The sequence below is a fragment of the Orycteropus afer genome, unplaced genomic scaffold (genome assembly GCF_000298275.1).
Source record: "Orycteropus afer afer isolate SDZICR_OR568_19922 unplaced genomic scaffold, OryAfe1.0 scaffold00370, whole genome shotgun sequence".
NCBI classification, from domain to species: Eukaryota; Metazoa; Chordata; class Mammalia; order Tubulidentata; family Orycteropodidae; genus Orycteropus; species Orycteropus afer.
Genome location: NW_006921957.1, coordinates 1,550,476 through 1,569,325, shown reverse-complemented (window position 1 = coordinate 1,569,325; position 18,850 = coordinate 1,550,476). Strand labels below are relative to the sequence as shown.

General features: G+C 45.3%; 1 protein-coding gene across 1 annotated transcript in view; it reads right to left on the bottom strand.

The window, feature by feature from the left end:
* ST3GAL3 (ST3 beta-galactoside alpha-2,3-sialyltransferase 3) overlaps positions 1-18,850 on the bottom strand; it is a 346,519-nt gene that overhangs the window by 3,252 nt on the left and 324,417 nt on the right. The window contains exons 9-10 of the mRNA XM_007953053.1: positions 3,417-3,563; positions 3,041-3,187 (exon numbers count right to left, since the gene is read on the bottom strand). Of these exons, the coding sequence (XP_007951244.1) occupies positions 3,041-3,187; positions 3,417-3,563 (294 nt within the window). The remainder of the gene's footprint in view (positions 1-3,040; positions 3,188-3,416; positions 3,564-18,850) is intronic.

Here is an 18,850-nt window from a genome sequence, read left to right as displayed (position 1 = left end):
AACAACAACAACATAATGTTACAGCATGTGAAAGGACCACACAGACAACAGTGTCACTAACTGTCTAACTAGAAACCCCATTTGCATTCCCAGGGATAATCCAGATGACCCAGAACCTGCCACAAGTGGAGTTATTACTGCAGCTGGCACAATGCCAACGTCATCCATTTTTTTATGGATGTATATATATATTTTTTACATATGTATGTATTAAAATTGATCTAGGAGGTAAGGGCTATTATTATTTCTTTTATAGATAAGAAAGCGAAGTTACAGATCCAGGATGTGAACCCAAGATATTCGATTTCACAGCCGTGGCTCTTAAGCACTCTGCATGGAGGGTAGTACAGCAGATGACATGAGCCTCAGAGCCAGATGGAATCTCACGGTGGTGGAGGATCACTGGTTTGAAAGCAGATATGGCAAGTGGAAGAAAAGGAATAGCTTCCACCAGAAAGGGGTTCAGGGAAAGTGGTGGTGTCCATTCTACCTCATGGCCATACTGAGGCAATTCCCAGGTCTTGCTGATGTAAAAACCTAACTGTTTCGTACTCTTTTTTCCTCTTATTCCCACCACCACAGCTCTGGTTTAGGAGTCCTCATCTCTTGCCTGGACTGCCACAATAGCCTCCCAACTACTTTCTAGTCTTGCCTTGTCTTTTCTGTTCCATACTATAGTTACAGTGACCTTACTACCTGATAATCTTCACCCTCAAACTCTTCCATGGTTCCCTACTGCCTTCAGAATAAAGTTCTAACTCCTTGCTAGGGCACAGAAAGCCCTTCATGATCACTACTTATGTCTATGATCATTCGTCCTCTGTCTTAAACTTTTACATAAAGTTTACATGAAAGGAATATACAAGAGACCAAAGATATAAGTAAACAGAAGACATGAGGCAGACACAAGCTATGAGAGCAGCCTAGGCTGAGAGCTGATAGGGGACAAAGGAGCAGGAAGAGAAATGAAGAGAGGCAGAGACGGGAAACACCACCAGAGCCATGGGAACAGTGAGGCTGGAGCCACTGCTGAGGGGAACAAGCCAGTCCTAGAACTGTCCTGGACGCAGGGTGAGCTCCCTACTCTGGAACCCCATTCCAGGCAACAGCAGGCCCTGCAGCTGTAAGGCTCTTTCTGGTTTCCCATGAGATTCTCAAGTCCCTTATCTATTCTTAAAATAACTCCCAATTACTTGAGGTAGCCTGAATGAACCAAAAAGTCTAACACAATATAGATGGTAATTGAGGCCATGGAGATGGAGGGAAATCTCATGGAGAACACGCAGAGTAAGAAGAGAAGATTGCTCAGGATGCTGATTATTAAGGAGTGGATGAAAAAAGAGGACAATGAGAAAGAGAATGAGAGAGAATGGCAAGTGAGGCAGGAGGAAAACTAGAAATGACTGGCTCAAAGTCTAACCAGGGCTTGATGACCTAGTCGGGAGACTGGAGACATGGCTGATAAAGGACAGGCATTCGTTGGAGGAAATCTGGGGGCCAAACAACCTCCACGTGAAGTCTGGCTGATGCGTGTGGACCACTGAGTGAGTACAGGGATGTTGCCAAAACGCCAACAGGTACAGCATGTTTGTGGGAAGGTGTACACCTTCTTAAGTGTAGAAAAGAGGCTAAGGGGGGCATGGTGGTAGCTGGAACAGGGGTCGCTGCTCTGTGTGATTCACTGGCCACTGACGCCCAGTTAGCTGTGAAAGTGTACGTGAAAGCGCTACAGGACAGCCACAGTTGGAAAGGGGTGTGGCAGTAGAGAAAGAAAACAAAACAAACAAAACCCAAGCCTAACCAGGGGAGAGTTCCAAAGAGGAAGGGGCGGTCAGCATAAACAGTTTCTGAGAGAGCAACAAAGATGAGACTTAATGTGTCCATTGGATTTGGTAGCCATGAGCTAAGTCACTGGTGACCTTGGTGGGAGTTGCACCAGGAGAGTGTTGAGGCAGGAAGCCAGACAGCAAGAGGTAAAGGGCTGGCTGGGAGTGAGAAGTGCCAAGAGGATGCTAGGCCAGGAGGTGGACAGAGCTCCCATTGATGGCTTCAGTTTTTTTATGGGACAAGTGGAGGGCAGGCTGGGAGCTTGAGGACAGTGTAATGCCTTGGAACAGTTGCATTGTGGGGGACAGGAGAAGGGCATGGAAAAAGATTGATGAGCAGGAATGAGGGCTCAGATGACTTAGAACCCTTGAATTTTTAGAAATATGATTCAGTACAGATACAAGATTATTATAACCTTCAGCTACCCAGATGTAGGAGTGGAGAAGCTGCTCAAAGGATTTGGCCAAGGAGACACAGTTTTCTGGCTTGGTTCCATAGAAGGAGAGTGGTAGAAGCTGAAGTGTAGTAAGAGAGATTTTCTTTCAATGTGGAATCTTGGACAAATGCTCAGAGAGGCTGACAGGCTGGGAGAACTCTAACGCGTCTCATATTTTAATGTACCTGTACATCTGAATGACCTGGGAAGAAATGCAGAGTGATACAACACTGAGTGAGCTTCTTGCTTGGCCATGGGGAAGGGTGGAGGAGGTATTGGGGCTGTCCTGGGACTGAGAAGCAAGGAAGGGATAAGGAAGGGACAAAGGGGGCAAAGAAATCCTCTAGGGGAAGGCAGGATGGCAATTGGGAGGATGACTTGGGTATGGTGGCAGGGAAATGGAGCATGGAGGAGGTAAGTGCAGGGACACGGCAGCAGGGTCCCACGGAGGAAGAGTTCAGGGAGAAGGCTAAGGATGAGAGCAATGGGCTCAGTGCGAGGCTGGGGATAGAGAGGCACTGAAGATAGATGTCTTTGTGTCTGCTCAGTGACCAGAGGTCTGGATGGGTGTCCAATGCCTTAACTTGGCCATGGGGTGGGGCTGGATGGGGCAGGGCCTTCTGGCAGCCAGACCAGCCCTGGCTCATCCCTTTACCATTCATCACTGCACAGGCAGTAAGGGCCTGTCCTCTGTGTGGGAAGTGCCACCCTACCTGTCCTCTGTGTGGGAAGTGCCACCCTAGACCCAGCCCAGACAGTCCCTCGCCAGCTCCGCACCTCTTTGATGGCTGCCATGCGCACGGTCTCATAGTAGTGCAGGGGTGCATTGGGCGTGCTCATGTCGTAGCCAAAGCCTGCGACTGCCACTTCATCACAGCCGTGTAGTGCCATGGTTACTGCCACACTGCCAAGTGTCGGGATGTTCTGGAGGAGGGGAGTAGGGGGGATATAGGGTTCAAGGGGAGGGTTGGGTCAGGCCAAGACTCAGTAAGGTCCCCAGAACTGAGCTCTGTTCCCACCCCAAAGACTGAGCTCCTTCCCTCAAAAACTACCACCCAGGAGCGCTGCCACCCCCTGCCACCTTCCCCTCCTTCCCAAGGCACCTCTGCCCCAGTTTCCCTTCTCCTCTCTCTCAGGGGCCCAGCTATCTCACCCCCCGGCCCATGAGGCCATTGTTGAAGGGCAGTCCGATGAGGGTGAAGGCTGCCTCCTGGATGAAATAGGGGTTGAGGATGCGAATCTCAGGGGGCTCCTTGGGCACTCGAGTGGCCACAGATTTCCAGAAGCCGTCTGATGCACTCTGTGGACATAGCACAAGTGGGCATGAGCTAGGCACACAGCTTGTGAGGGCTCTGGGTAAGTGATAGGGACCCAGAGTGTGTATGGGTACATGAGTAACGGGGGTCTGAGGGGTAAACACAGCCAGTGTACGGAGTTCTTGGGTGTGTGGAAGGATGTGGCATGTGTGACAGTGATAAGGACATGTGACAGGGAACAGGGAGCACGTGGTGGGGACCACAGTGCATAATGGGGAACAGAAAGTGAGAGTTGCAGGGTGGGCCAACAGGAAGACCTAATGGTGCAGCTGTCCTGCCTCTCCATTTGCAGCAACTGAGGTGCACAGGAGGAGCCTGCCCTCTCTCTCCTAACTGCTCTGCCGTGTTCTTCTTTCCTTTCTATTGTCTCTCTGGGTCTCTCAGTCTATTGTTCTAAAATGAACCTGAAAAATAAAGACAGAACATGAGCTAGTATAGAATAACAGAACAATACTCAAGTCCCACTTCTGCCACGCACTGGAGTTGGGTGACTCTAGGTAAGTGACAAGCTCTCTGAGCCTCAGTTTCTTTAATTTACAAATGAAACCATTCTTTCCCCACAGATCTCAGCCACAGTGCTGGGGAGGCATCACACCTGAAACCTGACTCAGGGTCTGTTCCAGGGCCACGGCTTCCTCTCTTTCTACCTCTCTCTCTCTCTTCCAGCCACATGGAGGACTCTAGTCCCCCCAGCCCCACTTCTCTGTTCAGTCTATGGTCCCTTCCTAGTCTACACACTGTGGTATATCACTTCAACTACTCTCTTGTGAGCTTCCTCCACACCCTGCCCCTGTCCTTCTATTGCTCTAGCCCAGGGAAACTCTGAATTTCAGATCAACACAACCATCTGTATTTTCTCTCCTTATAAGTGGGTGCCTGGGCATTGCAAGAGAAAGTCACAAACCAACTCTGCAGACTGGAAGCATCACTGAACCATGGACACCAACCTAATTATTATTTTCAGTGAGTTTGTTATTTGTCTAGAAAACCTAAAAGAATGAAATTTAGAGTGGGTAAAATAGCTTAGTAATAAGGTCCTATACACCAATAGGAAACAATCACCAGATAGAAAAGAGTTTCCACTTGCAATTCTAACAACAACAAAAAATCAAATACTGAGCAATAAACTTAAATATGTGAGACCCACAAGAAAAGGAGCCTTGGTGGCACAGTGGTTAAGCACTCAGCTGCTAACTGAAAGGTCTGCAGTTTGAATCCACTAGGCACTCTGGGAAAAAGATGTGGCAGTCTGTTTCCATAAAGATTTACAGTCTTGGAAACTCTGTAGGGCAGTTCTACTCTGTCCTATGGGGTTGCTATGAGTAGGATTTGATTCAATGGCATTGGGTTTGGTTTTTGATAAGAAGAAAATGACAGTCTTCACTGAGAGATAAAAAGACAACTTGAAAACAAAACAAAACAAGCAAACAAAGAAATGGAGAGACATAAACTTCCTGGTTGGGGTATCTGAATATTAAAACAATGCCAATTCCTTTGGGATTAATTTAGAAACTTACCAGAATTTTAAGAAAAATGCCAGCAGAATTTTTTTTTTTTTTTTTTTTGAGATTTATCAGAAGGATTCTAAAACCTCATCCAAAAGATTTAATGGGTAAAAAGAATCCCTAAGGTGTTCATCAGCTGAGGAATGGATAAACAAACTGTGGTACATACACACAATGGAATACTATGCAACCCTAAAGAATAGTGTAGAATCTGCGAAACACCACATAACATGGATGAATTTGGAGGACATTATGCTGAGTGAAATAAGTCAATACAGAAGGATAAATATTGTTTTAGTCTGTTATTATAAAAGTCAAGGAACGGTTTATATATGGAAGGAAATTTTCTTTGTTGGTTACCAGGAGTGGGAGGGGAGGGGGTGGAACACTGTTAGATAGGTAGAGATAAGTATTGATTTGGGTGAAAAGAAGGGCAATGTACCAAATGTGAGTGATCAACATGGTGGCACTGAGGAAGAGGAAGATATAAAGAGGTACATGGGAGGTACAGACAACAAAGATGAACCCTTTTGTACATACAGTACTGTGTTGTCAGTGAAGGCAAACGTGGGTATATGGGTGGACAGATGGGTGGATAGGCTGAACTATTAGGTATGTCTATGCAGCAGGGAGTGTACCTAAAACCATGTATAGGGTTGGCAGACAACAGTTCTACAAGTGTATTTGTATGTTCTGTAAGAATTCCCAGGGGGATAGTAGAGCTGACAAGGGACAAGGTTGTAGTTACTTCTTGGTCACAGCCAGCTACCTAGAGGGACCGAGTAGTTGAACCTGCGGGCTTGGGACCACAGTCACAGGGGACATCAAACTCAACTGGCATAACATACTGCACAAAACATTGTTCCACCTCCTACTTTGGCGAGTAGTGACTAGGATCTTAAAAGCTTGCAAGCAGCCATATAGATGCAACGATGGGTCTCTCCTTGTCCAGAGCAAAGAAGAATGAAGAAAATCAAAGATTCATGGAAACAATTAGTGTACAACTGGTACACCACACAATCCTCAGTCGATATGAACACAAGACCAGAAGAACTAGATGGTGCCTGACTACCACTGTTAACCACTCTGAGGGGGATCTATGTAGGAGATCCTGGATAGAGAGGGAGAACAATGTGGAACAAAACTCAAAATCATTTGGAGAGAAAAAAAAGGGGACCAGATTTGCTGGTCCGATAGAGCCTGGTAGAACCACTGAGACTATGGCCCCTAGCTGCCCTTCAGGTCAGGAATTGAACCCACACCTGTGGTTTCCAACCAAACAAAAGACAGGCATAAGAAGTGAACATGTACCTGAGGTAGATACGCTTGTTAGAGAGAACAATCATGGGAGAAAGAAGGGCTGTTTATGCACAGGGAGACAGTTCAGGGGGCAGGAGTGCATGGAGGGATGGACACAGGGAAGAGGTAACTATGGGGAGGAAGTGGAAGGGGAGCTGTTGCATTGGGCTAAATTGTAGTCAATGTCATGAGACAATGTGTGTGTGAACTGCTGTATGGAATGTGAATTTGCTCTCTAAACTTTCACCCAAATCACAATTAAAAAAAAAAAAAATCTCCAAAATTTAATAGTTATTAAAATATAGTTTGAATGTGCAATTATTAAAACAGTGATATGTGTATATGGATAAACATAAAGATCAATGAACCAGGATAGCCTAGAAGGAGGTTATGATAGAGGCAGTCTCATGAATCATTGGGAACAAGATAGGTTTCTCAGTAAGTGATATTTGAAAATTTGCCACTTGGAAAGAAGATCCCTTATTTCCTCTCCTCATACCATACCCCAAATAACTGTTAGAAAAGTAACACTAAAAGAAAACTGAGGTACATAGTTATTAAGATGAAAACAAAAAAATGGGGATAACTTTGTCACAATTAAGAAATGCATATTTACAAAAACTCAAAATAAAATTAATATAAGACTGCATAAAAATAGGTACAGGAGATTAAAAAAAGCATACTAAACCTGAAAAATATTCAAAGAAATGCAGATGAAAACAATGAGATAATATTTTTTATCTACTAAAATGTGTATAAACATGTATGTGGGTATCTCTTAATGTGTGTCCCAAAGAGGGGTTGCTATGAGTCAGGGCTGACTCAACGGCATATAACAACAACAGCAACACATTAGGAGAACATTTTTGGGAACCATTTATCTGATAGAGCCTAATATCGAAAAATCCCACTGTCATTGAGTCAATTCTGACTCATTGTGTCCCCCAGTGGGTTTCTGAGGTGGTAAATCTTTACAGAAGGAGACTGCCCCATCTTTCTTCTGCGGAGTGGCCAGTGGGCTTGAACTGCCAACCTTCTGGTTAGCAGTCAAATGCCTTAGGAACTGCGCCACCAGAGCTCCTTTAATATACAAAATAAATATAAAAAAAATTTCTACAACTTAACAACGAAAAGGTAAACTATCCAACTGAAAAATGGGCAAAAAGCTTGAACAGACTTTTTCATAAAAGAGGATCTTCAAATGGCCAACAAATGCCTGAAAAGGTGTTTAGTGTCATCAGTCAGATGCAAACCAAACCCACAGTAAGATACAATCTTACCCTATCAGAATGGTAATGATCACAAAACCAAACTAAACTAAAACAAACAAACAATACAACAGGTGTTGTCAAGGTTGTAGAGAAACTGGAACCTTCATCCACGGCTAGTAGAAATATAAAATGATACAGTCACAGTGGAAAACAGTTTGGTGGTTCTTCAAAAAGTTGAACATAGAACTACCATATGACCCAGCAATCCCAATCCTAGAGAAATACAACAAAGAAGTGAAGGTAGGAACACAGACAGCAACCTGTTCACCAATGTTCACTGTAGCACTTTCCACAATAGACAAAAGGTGGACACAACCCAAATGTCTATCACAGATGAATGGATAATCAAAATGTGGCATATACATATAATGGAATATTACTCAGTCATAATGAGAAATGAAGTCTTGATACATGCTACAACATGAATAAACCTTGAAAACATTTTGCTACATAAAAGCCAGAAACAAAAGGACAAATACTATACTATGATACTTAATTGAAAGAAGCAAATATACAAAACCAAAGACTATTCGAGGTTACCAGGGGTGGGAGGAAGGGGATAAGGGAAAGATTTTGCTTAGGGGGTATTGAATTTATGTTAATGGTGGGATAATTTGGAAAAGGATAGTAATAATGGTTGTCCAGCATAAAGAATGTAACCACTGTCTGAATTATACCCTTAGAAGTTGTGGAATTGGCGAATGTTTTGTTGTGCATACTTTTACCACACACAAAGTCTCAAAGCTGTTTATGCCTATGATCCCACAATTTTTCTTTTAAGTTATCAGAATTTGTAAAAAGCTGTTTATTGCAGTGTTATTTAAAAGAGTGAAAAGCCAGTGAAAAATCCCCAAAAGTTTACAACAGAGGTTTGGTTAAATGACACATGCATATAACAGAATGTCATAGAGACCTCAAATTATGTTTTTAAAACCTTTTGTCACATGAATGTACTATAATTTAAGCAATCCTGTGTTGTTGGACATCTACATCATTTCTAGTTTCCCCTCTTGTGTTTCTTATCTTCTACTGTCCGTTCAATTTTCCAAACCAGAAACCTGGTAATTGGCTTTGGCTTCTCCTCCCCCTCTCCAGTCCACACTGGTCATGCAGTTGCTTTGATTCTACCTTCTCAGTATCCCAAAGATCCATCCCTTCCTCCCAAACTCAACTTCCACCTCAAGCTCACATCTCATCATCTTTCATCTGGGTGTAATGACTGGCCATTTGCACCATCTCTCTCATTGACTGCTAAACCCTCCAAAGCCCAATAGAATGACTGGAACATAATGGTACACAGTAATTGTCGAATTCCATTCATTTATTCAACAACCAAGGAGCTCTGGTAGCACAATGCCTAAGGCACCTGACTGCTAAGCAGAAGGCTGGTGTTTCAAACCCACTAGCCACTCCGTGGAAGCAATCTACTTCTGTAAAGATTTACTGCCTTGGAAACCCAATGAGTTGTTATGAGTCAGAACTAACTTGATGGCAGTGGGTTTTGTTTTGTTTTTTTTAATTCAACAACCATGTAATGAATGCTCCTTTGAGATCATTTTCTTCTCACTACCAGAATGATCTTTCCATAAACAAATCAGATCACATTGCCACTACCTACAGAAGATACAAGCTGTTTAGCCAGTATATAAGGCCCTGTCTGCCTCTCCAGTTTCAATTTGAGCCCCATCCGAAGGTCCCCACTTGCTAATTCTTTCCTTGATGTTTTTTGCTGATGCTACTCCTTCTGTCTCAAACATCTTTCCCACCTCTATCCACCTGATAAGCACTTACTCATTTTTTAAGACTCAGCATCTCCTCCTCCTTCATGTCTTCCCTAACCTCCTTCATCACTTTTAGCAGGTGATAAAATACAGTGTTGAGATCCTGGGCCTTGAATTCAACCTCAGCTCTGGGCACTCACTGTGGCATTCCTGGGTAAGTTATCCAGCTTTCTTAGAGATAAAGTAGGGATACTGATAGTATTTCTCTTACAGGCTATTGAGAGAAATAAGAACTTGGGTTGCATGCCTAGCTCATGGTTAATATTTAATAAATGCCAACATTATCAACATTAGTGGTGTGTTGTGATGCCCCACCCCACAGGGCAGAGGTTCATATCTGTTTCAGTTATCTCTGTAGCCCAGGGCCTAGCACAACACTGGCCAGTGAGTGGGCACCAGTAAGTTAACCACAGGAGACAATAAAGCTGTCCAAGGCTCCTGCATTGTCTTCAGCAGCAACAACAGAGTTCCACAGTCAGTATCTCTTCAGCCTCCTCTTCTGTGCCCCTTCAATGGACTGTCTCTGCTCCAGCCACTCAACTCAAAGGATCACCCTTGGGGCCAACTTCTCTGAGTCTCAACTCCAGGTAGACTGAAGAGTGAGACTAAAGAGACTAAAAAGCAGAGCCCAGTTCTTCCTCCTGCTGAACATCTCTCTCTCTCTCCCTAGAAGAGGGTGTGTGTGTGTGTGTGTGTGTGTGTATACTAACAGAGGTAAATGTAGGGAGAGTAGGACCCAATAGGATGGAGAAGACTAGAGAAATGGCCAAGACCTTACACAGAACTGGGGTGGGCAGACGTGGCCTGAAAGGAATGGTGGGTGCCAGACTGTGCCAAGTACAGCACACCCCCTGTCCCTTCTCCAGAGCCTGGCAGGCCCCAACAGTTTCTCACTCAGGGCTCCTGCCCATGCCTGCCCCTCACACACCTAAAGAGAAGGGAGAAAGCAGAGGGGCTGCTTGGGAGGGGGTAGGGAGAGCCAGGAATGGGCATAGCTGGGGGAGTGTGCTAAGCTCCAGGCTAGTTTTCATGAAATTACTTTATTTACATCTCTTCAACTCTCACCCACTTCACAGGTATGGGACCCAAGATGAAGCAACATGCTCGAGGTCACACAGCCTGCAGTGTCTGTGCCAAGATTCAAGTTCAAGTGTTCTGTCTCCCAGATGAGTGTTTTTTTCTGTCACACCAGTTATCATCACCATTTCTCGTCCCACTTCAGGAGGTCTGTGGGGCTTGGGTAGGCAAGTCAGCAACAACAAAGACTCCCATGCTGGGAGAGAACCCACCTGGGCTGAGAACCTGGGGCTGAAGATGAATGAGACTTTCCCTTTGCCTGTAAGGGCTCAAAGGTGACTTAGGGGGTCACTCTGACTGGTGCCCCACCTCCCAGTCCTACGACGGGATGAGGCTCAGAGAGGTGAGGGATTGACTGCACACACAGCTGGTGGTTATCTGAGCCGGATTCAACTTTAGAGCCTGGTTCTTTCCATGACATGAGCCACCCTCTCTGAAACAACATCTCTTGGTTTCTTCCATGAGCTGGAAGTCCTATATTTAACCACTGCATTAAACTGTAGGAAACTGGCTTATCTCAAACCCCTTTGAGAGTCTGATAAAGCTTCAGGTCAGGGAGGGAAGGCTTTTGCCTCTCTTCCCACCTTTACTACTTCCTAGGAGGAGAAATAGGGAACTCTAGTGGTGCAGTGGTTAAGGCATTTGGCTGCTAACCACAAGGTTGGCTGCTCGAATGCATAAGCTGTTCCATGGAGAAAGATGAGGCAGTCTGCTACCCTAAAGATTTACAGCCTTTGAAATCCTGTGGGGCAGTTCTATTTTGTCCTATAGGGTCGCTATGAGCCAGAATCAAGGAGCTGTGGTGGCATAGTGCCTAAGGCATTTGACTGCTAACCAGAAGGCTGGAGGTCCAAATCCACCAGCCACTCCTCAGCAGGAAGGTTGGACGATCTACTTCCGTAGTGATACCGCCTCAGAAACCCAAGGAGGGGTTGCTCAGAAAACCAAGGTCGGGTCCGACTCCACGGCATATAACAACAACAGAAGAAGAAACTACTAATCTTATTGCTTAGATTTGAGGATATTTAGTGTGTCATACTTACAGGTATGAGGTGAAAAGTCTCTCTCTCTCTCTCTCTTGCATGCACGTGCACACACACACACACACACACTCAGGTGCAACTCTTTCTTTTTGACTTCCTGCTTCTATGCAGTGGTGGGTTATTTGAGGCAGATCCTACCTTCTTGGACCAGGGTTAGCATCAGCTGAGAGCACTGAAGTTCTTAACTGCCTTATGCTGGCAGCCAGAGGACCCTGAGAGTCATGTTGGGTTTGGGGGTCCTGTGCTTGAATCTATGCTAGCATAGTGCCTAAAGCATTTATTTGACTGCTAACCAGAAGGCTTGTAGTTCAAACCCACCAGCCACTCCTTAGAAGGAAGACTGGGCAATCTACTTCCGTAGTGATACTGCCTTGGAAACCCATGGAGGGGTCGCTATGAGTTGGATCCGACTCCATGGCAGTGAGTTTGGTTTTGGTTTGGTTAGAGCCCTTAAGAGAGAACAGGGAGCTGGAAGAGCTGCTTTGATTTCCCATCTGACTTCGTCTTGATGTAGAGCTTCCTCAAGGGCTTCAGGGAAAAGAGGAACTTAACACGACCAAGATAGGATTTAGGCATTTCTGTGTACCTTAGCCATAAAAATATTGAATACCAAAACAACTTAAGCCTATATTAAAACAACAACAACTATGGCTTTTCTTCTCAGAAAAACGTATGCAAGTATATACACATCACATTTTGCACACCATTTCAGAGAGTCACAGAATTCCTGAAGTCAACAGGTTGGCAATTTCAGATTAGGCACCTCTAGTATAAGGTATGAAGAGATGGGAAGCCCGAACAGAATCTTGCAAACATCATTCAAGGGGTAGGTAGAACTGGAGGAGCTTATTAAGGAGACAGAGACTAAATAGTAAATGAGTTGAGAACTCAGAGAGTATGATGCAATGGAGGACTGTGGGCTTTAGGGTCTGGAAAATGAGACTCTGGAGATACACATGCTGATGACACCGTAGTTGTGTGCCCTGGAGCATGCCACTTAATCTTTTTTTTTTTTTTTTGTCCACATGATTCAAAGTTTATGAAAGAGAGGACAGGGGAGGGAGAGAAGGAGAGGGGCTTTCGCCTACACTAACCTCTGGTCTTTCCACCACTTTATCTTTTTAAGCCTCAAATTCCTCAAAAAACAGTAATGACAAGACCTACTTCCCAGAGAGCTGCGAAGATGAAATGAGATGCTGTGCATTTTTTAGCATCTAGCTCCGTGTTTGGCACAGAGCAAGAGCTAGATAAATCTTACTACTGTGATTATCAGTGGTGTCACAGAGGCCAAGTGAGTGAAGCAGAGGGTATGGTCAGCAGTGTCAGATGGCAGAGAGGCCAGTCCAAACAGAGAATACACCCAAAGGAAGACTGTGAAGGAAGCCAGCTTTCCCTCTGGGTCCCTGCAGGGGGGAAGTGGGTACTGGAGGCCCTCCTGCTACTGGGTAACACTGCCAGGCCTGGCACTAGAATCCAGCCTCATCCCAGAAGGCCTCCACCTGGCAGGTATCCAATCTGGCCCAAGGCCTCTCACATTTTATTTCCCTGACCCACAGGACACAATACAAAGGCTTATAAAGCCCAGTGATGCTGGCTTCGCAAGGCCTCATCTCTTCTCAAGGCCAGCTGTGGGCTGCATTCCTTGTTGAATGCCTCCTCCTCTAGGAACGTCCCTACCTCAGTCAAGTCTGGACCCAGCTCACCTGTGTGGTGCCACTAGTCTTCTGCTGATGCAACTTATTCTGCTCTTGTCAGAACTGCCAGGAGCAATAGGGAAAGCAGCTGGGAAGGAAGTGCCTTTCCAGCCAGGCTCCCTCAATGTGTTCCTGCACTGTTGCGGGATTCTTTCCCGGCAGCTTCTTCCTCCACTGTTGGAGAGAAGCAGTCTGCGTGCCAGGATAAGGGGTCTGGAGTGAAGAAATTACCCAGAGACGGCTTTCTTCAGCCAAAAGTAGGGCAGATGTATTCACTCCTTTTGATCCCTGCTGCCACTGCCTTAGGACAGGCCATCAACAGTCACCTGAGTCACTTTAACAGCCACCAGGTCTCCCTGACTCCATCTTGCCTTCCTTCAATTCATATACTTTCCTGAAGAAACTGGATTTGGGAACTCTCAGCGTTAAAATCTGCAGAGGCTTTCCAGTGTCCACTTGTCGTGATAGTTAAGAGCTTAGGCTGACTATTGAACAGTGCCATCCCAACTACTAACTCTGTGCTCCCAGGCAAGTTACTGACCCTTTCTAATTCTCATTATCCTCATCTACACAGCAGAGATAATAATACTAGTGCCCACTTCACAGTGCTTTTATGCTATGATAGTTAAAGTCAAATGTGTCAGGATATAACGTGTTAATATTATACATAGTTAAATGTGTAATATAACACATTTGGCATAAACTCAGCTCTTGTTGGCTTCTGTATTATTAATCTTCAGGATAAAGTTCAATCTCCCTCACTTGACTTTGGCTTACAAGACCCTTCACTACCTGTCCTCTGCCTACCCAGCCTCATCTCTAGCCCATTCCTACCACATCCATGGAGGCCCACCTCTAACATTTTTTGGGCCAGGGACAAAATTACAAATAATTCCCCACATGCCATATGTCTAAAATTTGGAATCTAAATACTTAAAAGTTATAACTCAAACTATCAAACTGTTCTACTGTTCTCCCTTGGAAAATGACCTGAAAGGCCAGGCTTGAAGTCAGAATTCTCAGACTCCTGGAGATCTGTGCTAGACCATAGTGGGGTAGGGACAGCTAACCCCAGCCTGCCTACCTTCTCTTCCCATCCCTGGTTCTACCCACACCACATGTGTGTGGACTCCTCAGCCATGTCTCCAAGCTCTGCTCAGGATGCAGATGGCAGGTGTATTTTGCCTTCACGAGGATGGATGTGGACTTGGACTTGGCACTGCTATGGCAGGTTATTCTAGGGTCCCAGCACCTGGTGTCTAGCAAAGGGGTATGGACCCAGAGCGGGCATATTCCCATTGGCCCTGCAGATTGCTCTTTATTCCATGTTCCCCAGGGGTCTGGCTGGAGGAGGGCCTGAGTGGGGCTTAGGTTTAAGGACAGTTCTACACGTATACCACACTCCAGTTAGATGGAATTGTTTTTAATTTACTAAATACACCTTTTTTTTTTTTTTTTTTGCCAATGCTATTCTCTGTGCTTGAAACACTTGTCTTCCTTCTCTTCATCTGGCCAACTTATATAAGAAGAAGTTGGAGCAGGCAGCTCAGTTAGGGTCCAGGGCTTATACAAGTGTCCTGGAGGCCCAGAAATGGGGTGATTGGATCTTCTTGACCAGGGTGGCATGTGTTCCCATGTGCCCAGGCCTTGTTGCCCTTCCTGGCACTCTCACTCCTGGGTCCCATGGCTGGGCATCCTGCCCTTAGCCAGCCCACGTACAGTACGCAGGCAATGCTTGCCTTGCTGGATCTCAGTTCTCAGAGGTGACTGTTATCCTCAGATGAGCAAAGTGTGCAAGTGCTGTCATGTGCACTGCTTCACTCAATCCTTTAACAGTATAACAGGCAGCCATGCGAGGAAACTTTTATTATCTCCATTTCACAGAAGAGGAAAATGAAACTCAAAGATGTGGGCTGTGGCAGAGAAAAAGGCTGATTTCAGTTCCTAATACCCAGTGCTATTTCCCTGGGACCTTACCCACACCAAGGGAACAAGGGAGAGAGCAGCAATGGTGGCTGGTTGGTGTGCACACCCACTGCAGGATCACTGTACTACAGCTTCACGCTCTGTCAAGTAGGTGAACCACAACTGATACATTAAACTCTTTAGGTAATATTTGAGTTTGATCACTGTAAGTGACACTGTAATGAAATGTGTGTTTTCAGTGTTCAGAATTATGTCTTTCTTTACTTAGGGTGATGGCTCTTGGTAACAAGTGCCAGTTCCTTTCCAAAAAGCTTGTCCCCATTTACACACTGACCAGTAGCCTTCAAGAACACCTATGTCTGTGCTCTTGCCAGCATCGTGTATAATGATTTAAACACATTCTCTGAAAATCTGGTAGGTGAGAAATGGCACCCTGTTCCTTTCACATGAATGTCTCTGATGCTAGGAAGGTTAAACATATTTCTGTTTGCTCACTAGTTATACTTCTGTGTGAACTATCTGTTCACTCTCATGACTATTATCTGCTGGGTCCTAATGGTTTTCTTGTCAACTTTCATGATAATAACCCTTGGTCTGACATATTTGCTAAATACACTTATCAAAGTTTTGTAATACTCAGTCTTATAAAAAAAAAATTAGCATGGTTTAAATCTTCACATATTATCAAACCTGATTTCATCTAGCAGTTCTGTGCTTTGAATGTTCTTTTCCCTCCAGCAATTTGATTTCTATTCTACTTTCTTCAAATTTTCCTTTGGTCGTATTTTTACATTTCACTTTATAGTGCATTTGGAATTTATTTTGATGTATGCAATGAGGAGAGGGTCAAAAAACCTTTGTGAAAGCTATATTTGGAAAAAATAATGAACAAAAAGAGGAGTCAGCTTGGGGCCAACTGTGTTATGCTGACAGATAACAAAAAGAGGCAGCACCACCTGGGACCACTTAGTTTTCATTTCTTTATCAAGGAGAACGATTTTGGAGCTACAGAGGGAAGATCAAACATGGTTAAGAGGAGAGAGATGCCCAGAAGAGGCAAAAGGAGACCGAAAGGACACAGGGACCGGATCTTGTGCATGATCTTCCAAGGCAATGAAGAGGGAGGCAGCCTTGTCAAGTGGAAAAGCCCCAACTGAAAGAAGATCTGGGTTGGAATTCTGACTCTGCCAAATATTACTGCCTTACCAGAGCCTCAGTTTCCACATTTATTCATTTGTTCATATATGCAAACTATGTTTCAAACGCTGCTGGAGGCAATGGACTCATAGACATAAACAAGGCAGTTTCTGCCCTCTAGGAGCCTGTAGGGAGCTCTGGTAGCATAGTGGCTAAAAAAGCACTTGACTGCTAATCAGAAGGCTGGCGGTTCAAACCCACCAGCCACTCCTCGGAAGGAAGATTGGGCAATCCTACTTCCGTAGTGATACTGCCTCGGAAACCCAAGGAGGGGTCACTATGAGTCGGAGCCGACTCGACGGCACATAACAACAACAACAAGGAGCTTGTAACAGTTGACAGATAAACAACTCCTCAGTATGAGAGAGAGTGAGTAGTGTTATGGAGTGGAATGAGATGAGGAGCTTCTATCTAATGCAGCCTGGGTCAGGGAAGCTGGTGAGGTCTGGAGGTGCAAAATAGGACACGTATTTCAACACAGCCAGAGTGAAAAGTGTGTGTTGGAGGCAAGAAAGAGTGATAAGAAAAGGGAGGGTCCTGGAAGGGCCTGCAGGCCAGTGGTTCTCAATGGAGAGAAAAGTACTTCACTGCCCAGTACAGCGGGGCTTTTCTAATAGTAACATCGCCATCAATAATAGTAATGATGATGATAATAATAATAATAATAATAATAATAATAAATAACATTAATAACTGCCATAAAATGAGAACTTACTAAGTGCCAAGCGCTATACTAGGTGCATCAGTATTTCATCTTGTTTAATTTTTGAAAACAACCTTGAAAGATTGGTGGTACCACACTTATTGTATGTTGTTGCTATTAGCTGCTATTAAGTCAGCTACACACTCACGGTGACCTCCTGTATAACGGGACAGAATGCTGTCCAGTCCTGCACCATCAGTTATAGATCAGATCACTGACTGATTTTTTGGAAGTAGATTGTTAGGCCTTTCTTCCTCGTCTGTGTTATTCTGGAAGCTGCACTGGAACTTGTTCAGCATCATGGCAACATGCAAGCCTCCACTGAAAAACGGGTGGTGGCCGTGCCTGTATGAGGTACACTGGTTTGTAACTGCACCCGGGTCTCCTGCATGGAAGGCAAGAATTCTACCCCTAGGGAATTTGCCTAAAGTAAGTCAACTATTGAAACCAAAAAACCAAACTCCCTGCTGTCGAGTCGGATCCCACTCATAGTGACCCCTCCTTGGGTTTCCGAGAAGGTATTGCTAAGGAAGTAGATTGCCCAACCTTCCTTCTGAGGAGTAGCCGGTGGGTTTGAACCGCCAGCCTTCTGGTTAGCAGTCAAATGCCTTAGGCACTATGCCAGCTATTAAAAGACACTTGTAAATTTAAATCTATATCTGTATGACTCCAAGATCTAAGCTGCTTTTCCCTCTTTAGCCATGTTGACTCCCTCAAATTCAGGGACTTGTCCCCTCTGTGCATGAATTTTGGGCCCAGGTTGGTCTCTGAGACCTTTCTTCCTCCCTCCCTCCTCTACCTCTTCCTTTCCCAGGGACTGAAGTACAGCTGGAAGGTCAAACCTGTGTAGAGATTATTCAGGGATCATGCCCAGCCCTTGCCCACTCCCCCTCCCCATGCTCAGCTGGGGTTACACCTGCCATCAGGAGCCAGGCCTCAGGGCCTTGCTGAACTGATGACCAGAATCAGAGGCTGCTCAGCAGTGAGGCCAGCTCTCTAGTTTCAGGAGCAAGGATGAGGGAGGAAGAAAGGGAAGAGGGAGCAGAGGGGACTAGGAAGGGAGCTCCCTGAAGCTTCTGCAGTCCTGAGTTACCAGATACCCTGAGGCCCAGTAGAGTGGGCCACCCCAAAGGAGAAATGGGGCCTGAGTGATTGGATGGGAAGCTCTGCCCTTCACTTGTCCCATTCTTTCCAGGCCCCAGGGCTCCTTCCTCAGGACAGTGGTCAGGGTGTCTCCAGCCTTCATCAACCACCAGGAGGAGGACACACAGGCCCCAGCATCTAGGACATTAGCAGTTTTCTGACACACCACCTGCATAGTGCTATGTTCTATCCATGTGGTGTTACTCACACTTTCCTGAACTAAGCACACTTGCTCTGGGTTTCTGCACATGCTGTTCCCTTTGCTTTTAATACCCTTCACCTTCTGACTCCTAACTTCCTCCAGGAGGCTGGTATCAGTGTCTCCCCACCACAGCACCCCCCCCATACTGCATTATTAAGTCTAGTTTCAGGAAGGCTCTCATACTAGACTGTGAGCAACTTCCAGTCAGCAACAGTGCATAATTCATGTTTGTATTCCAGAGACCAGCACAGCACCAGCATGAACACCTCAATAAATGTCTGCTAAATGAGTGAGAGCATGGATGGATGGATGCCAGATGTGCCTCTGAGGAGAACTGCCTCCTCCCACTATGGCCTTCTGCACAGCTACATTCCCATGTTCTGGTTTTATCCTCTCTCCCAACTGCTGTTCTCCTACTTGTCTAGTCCAC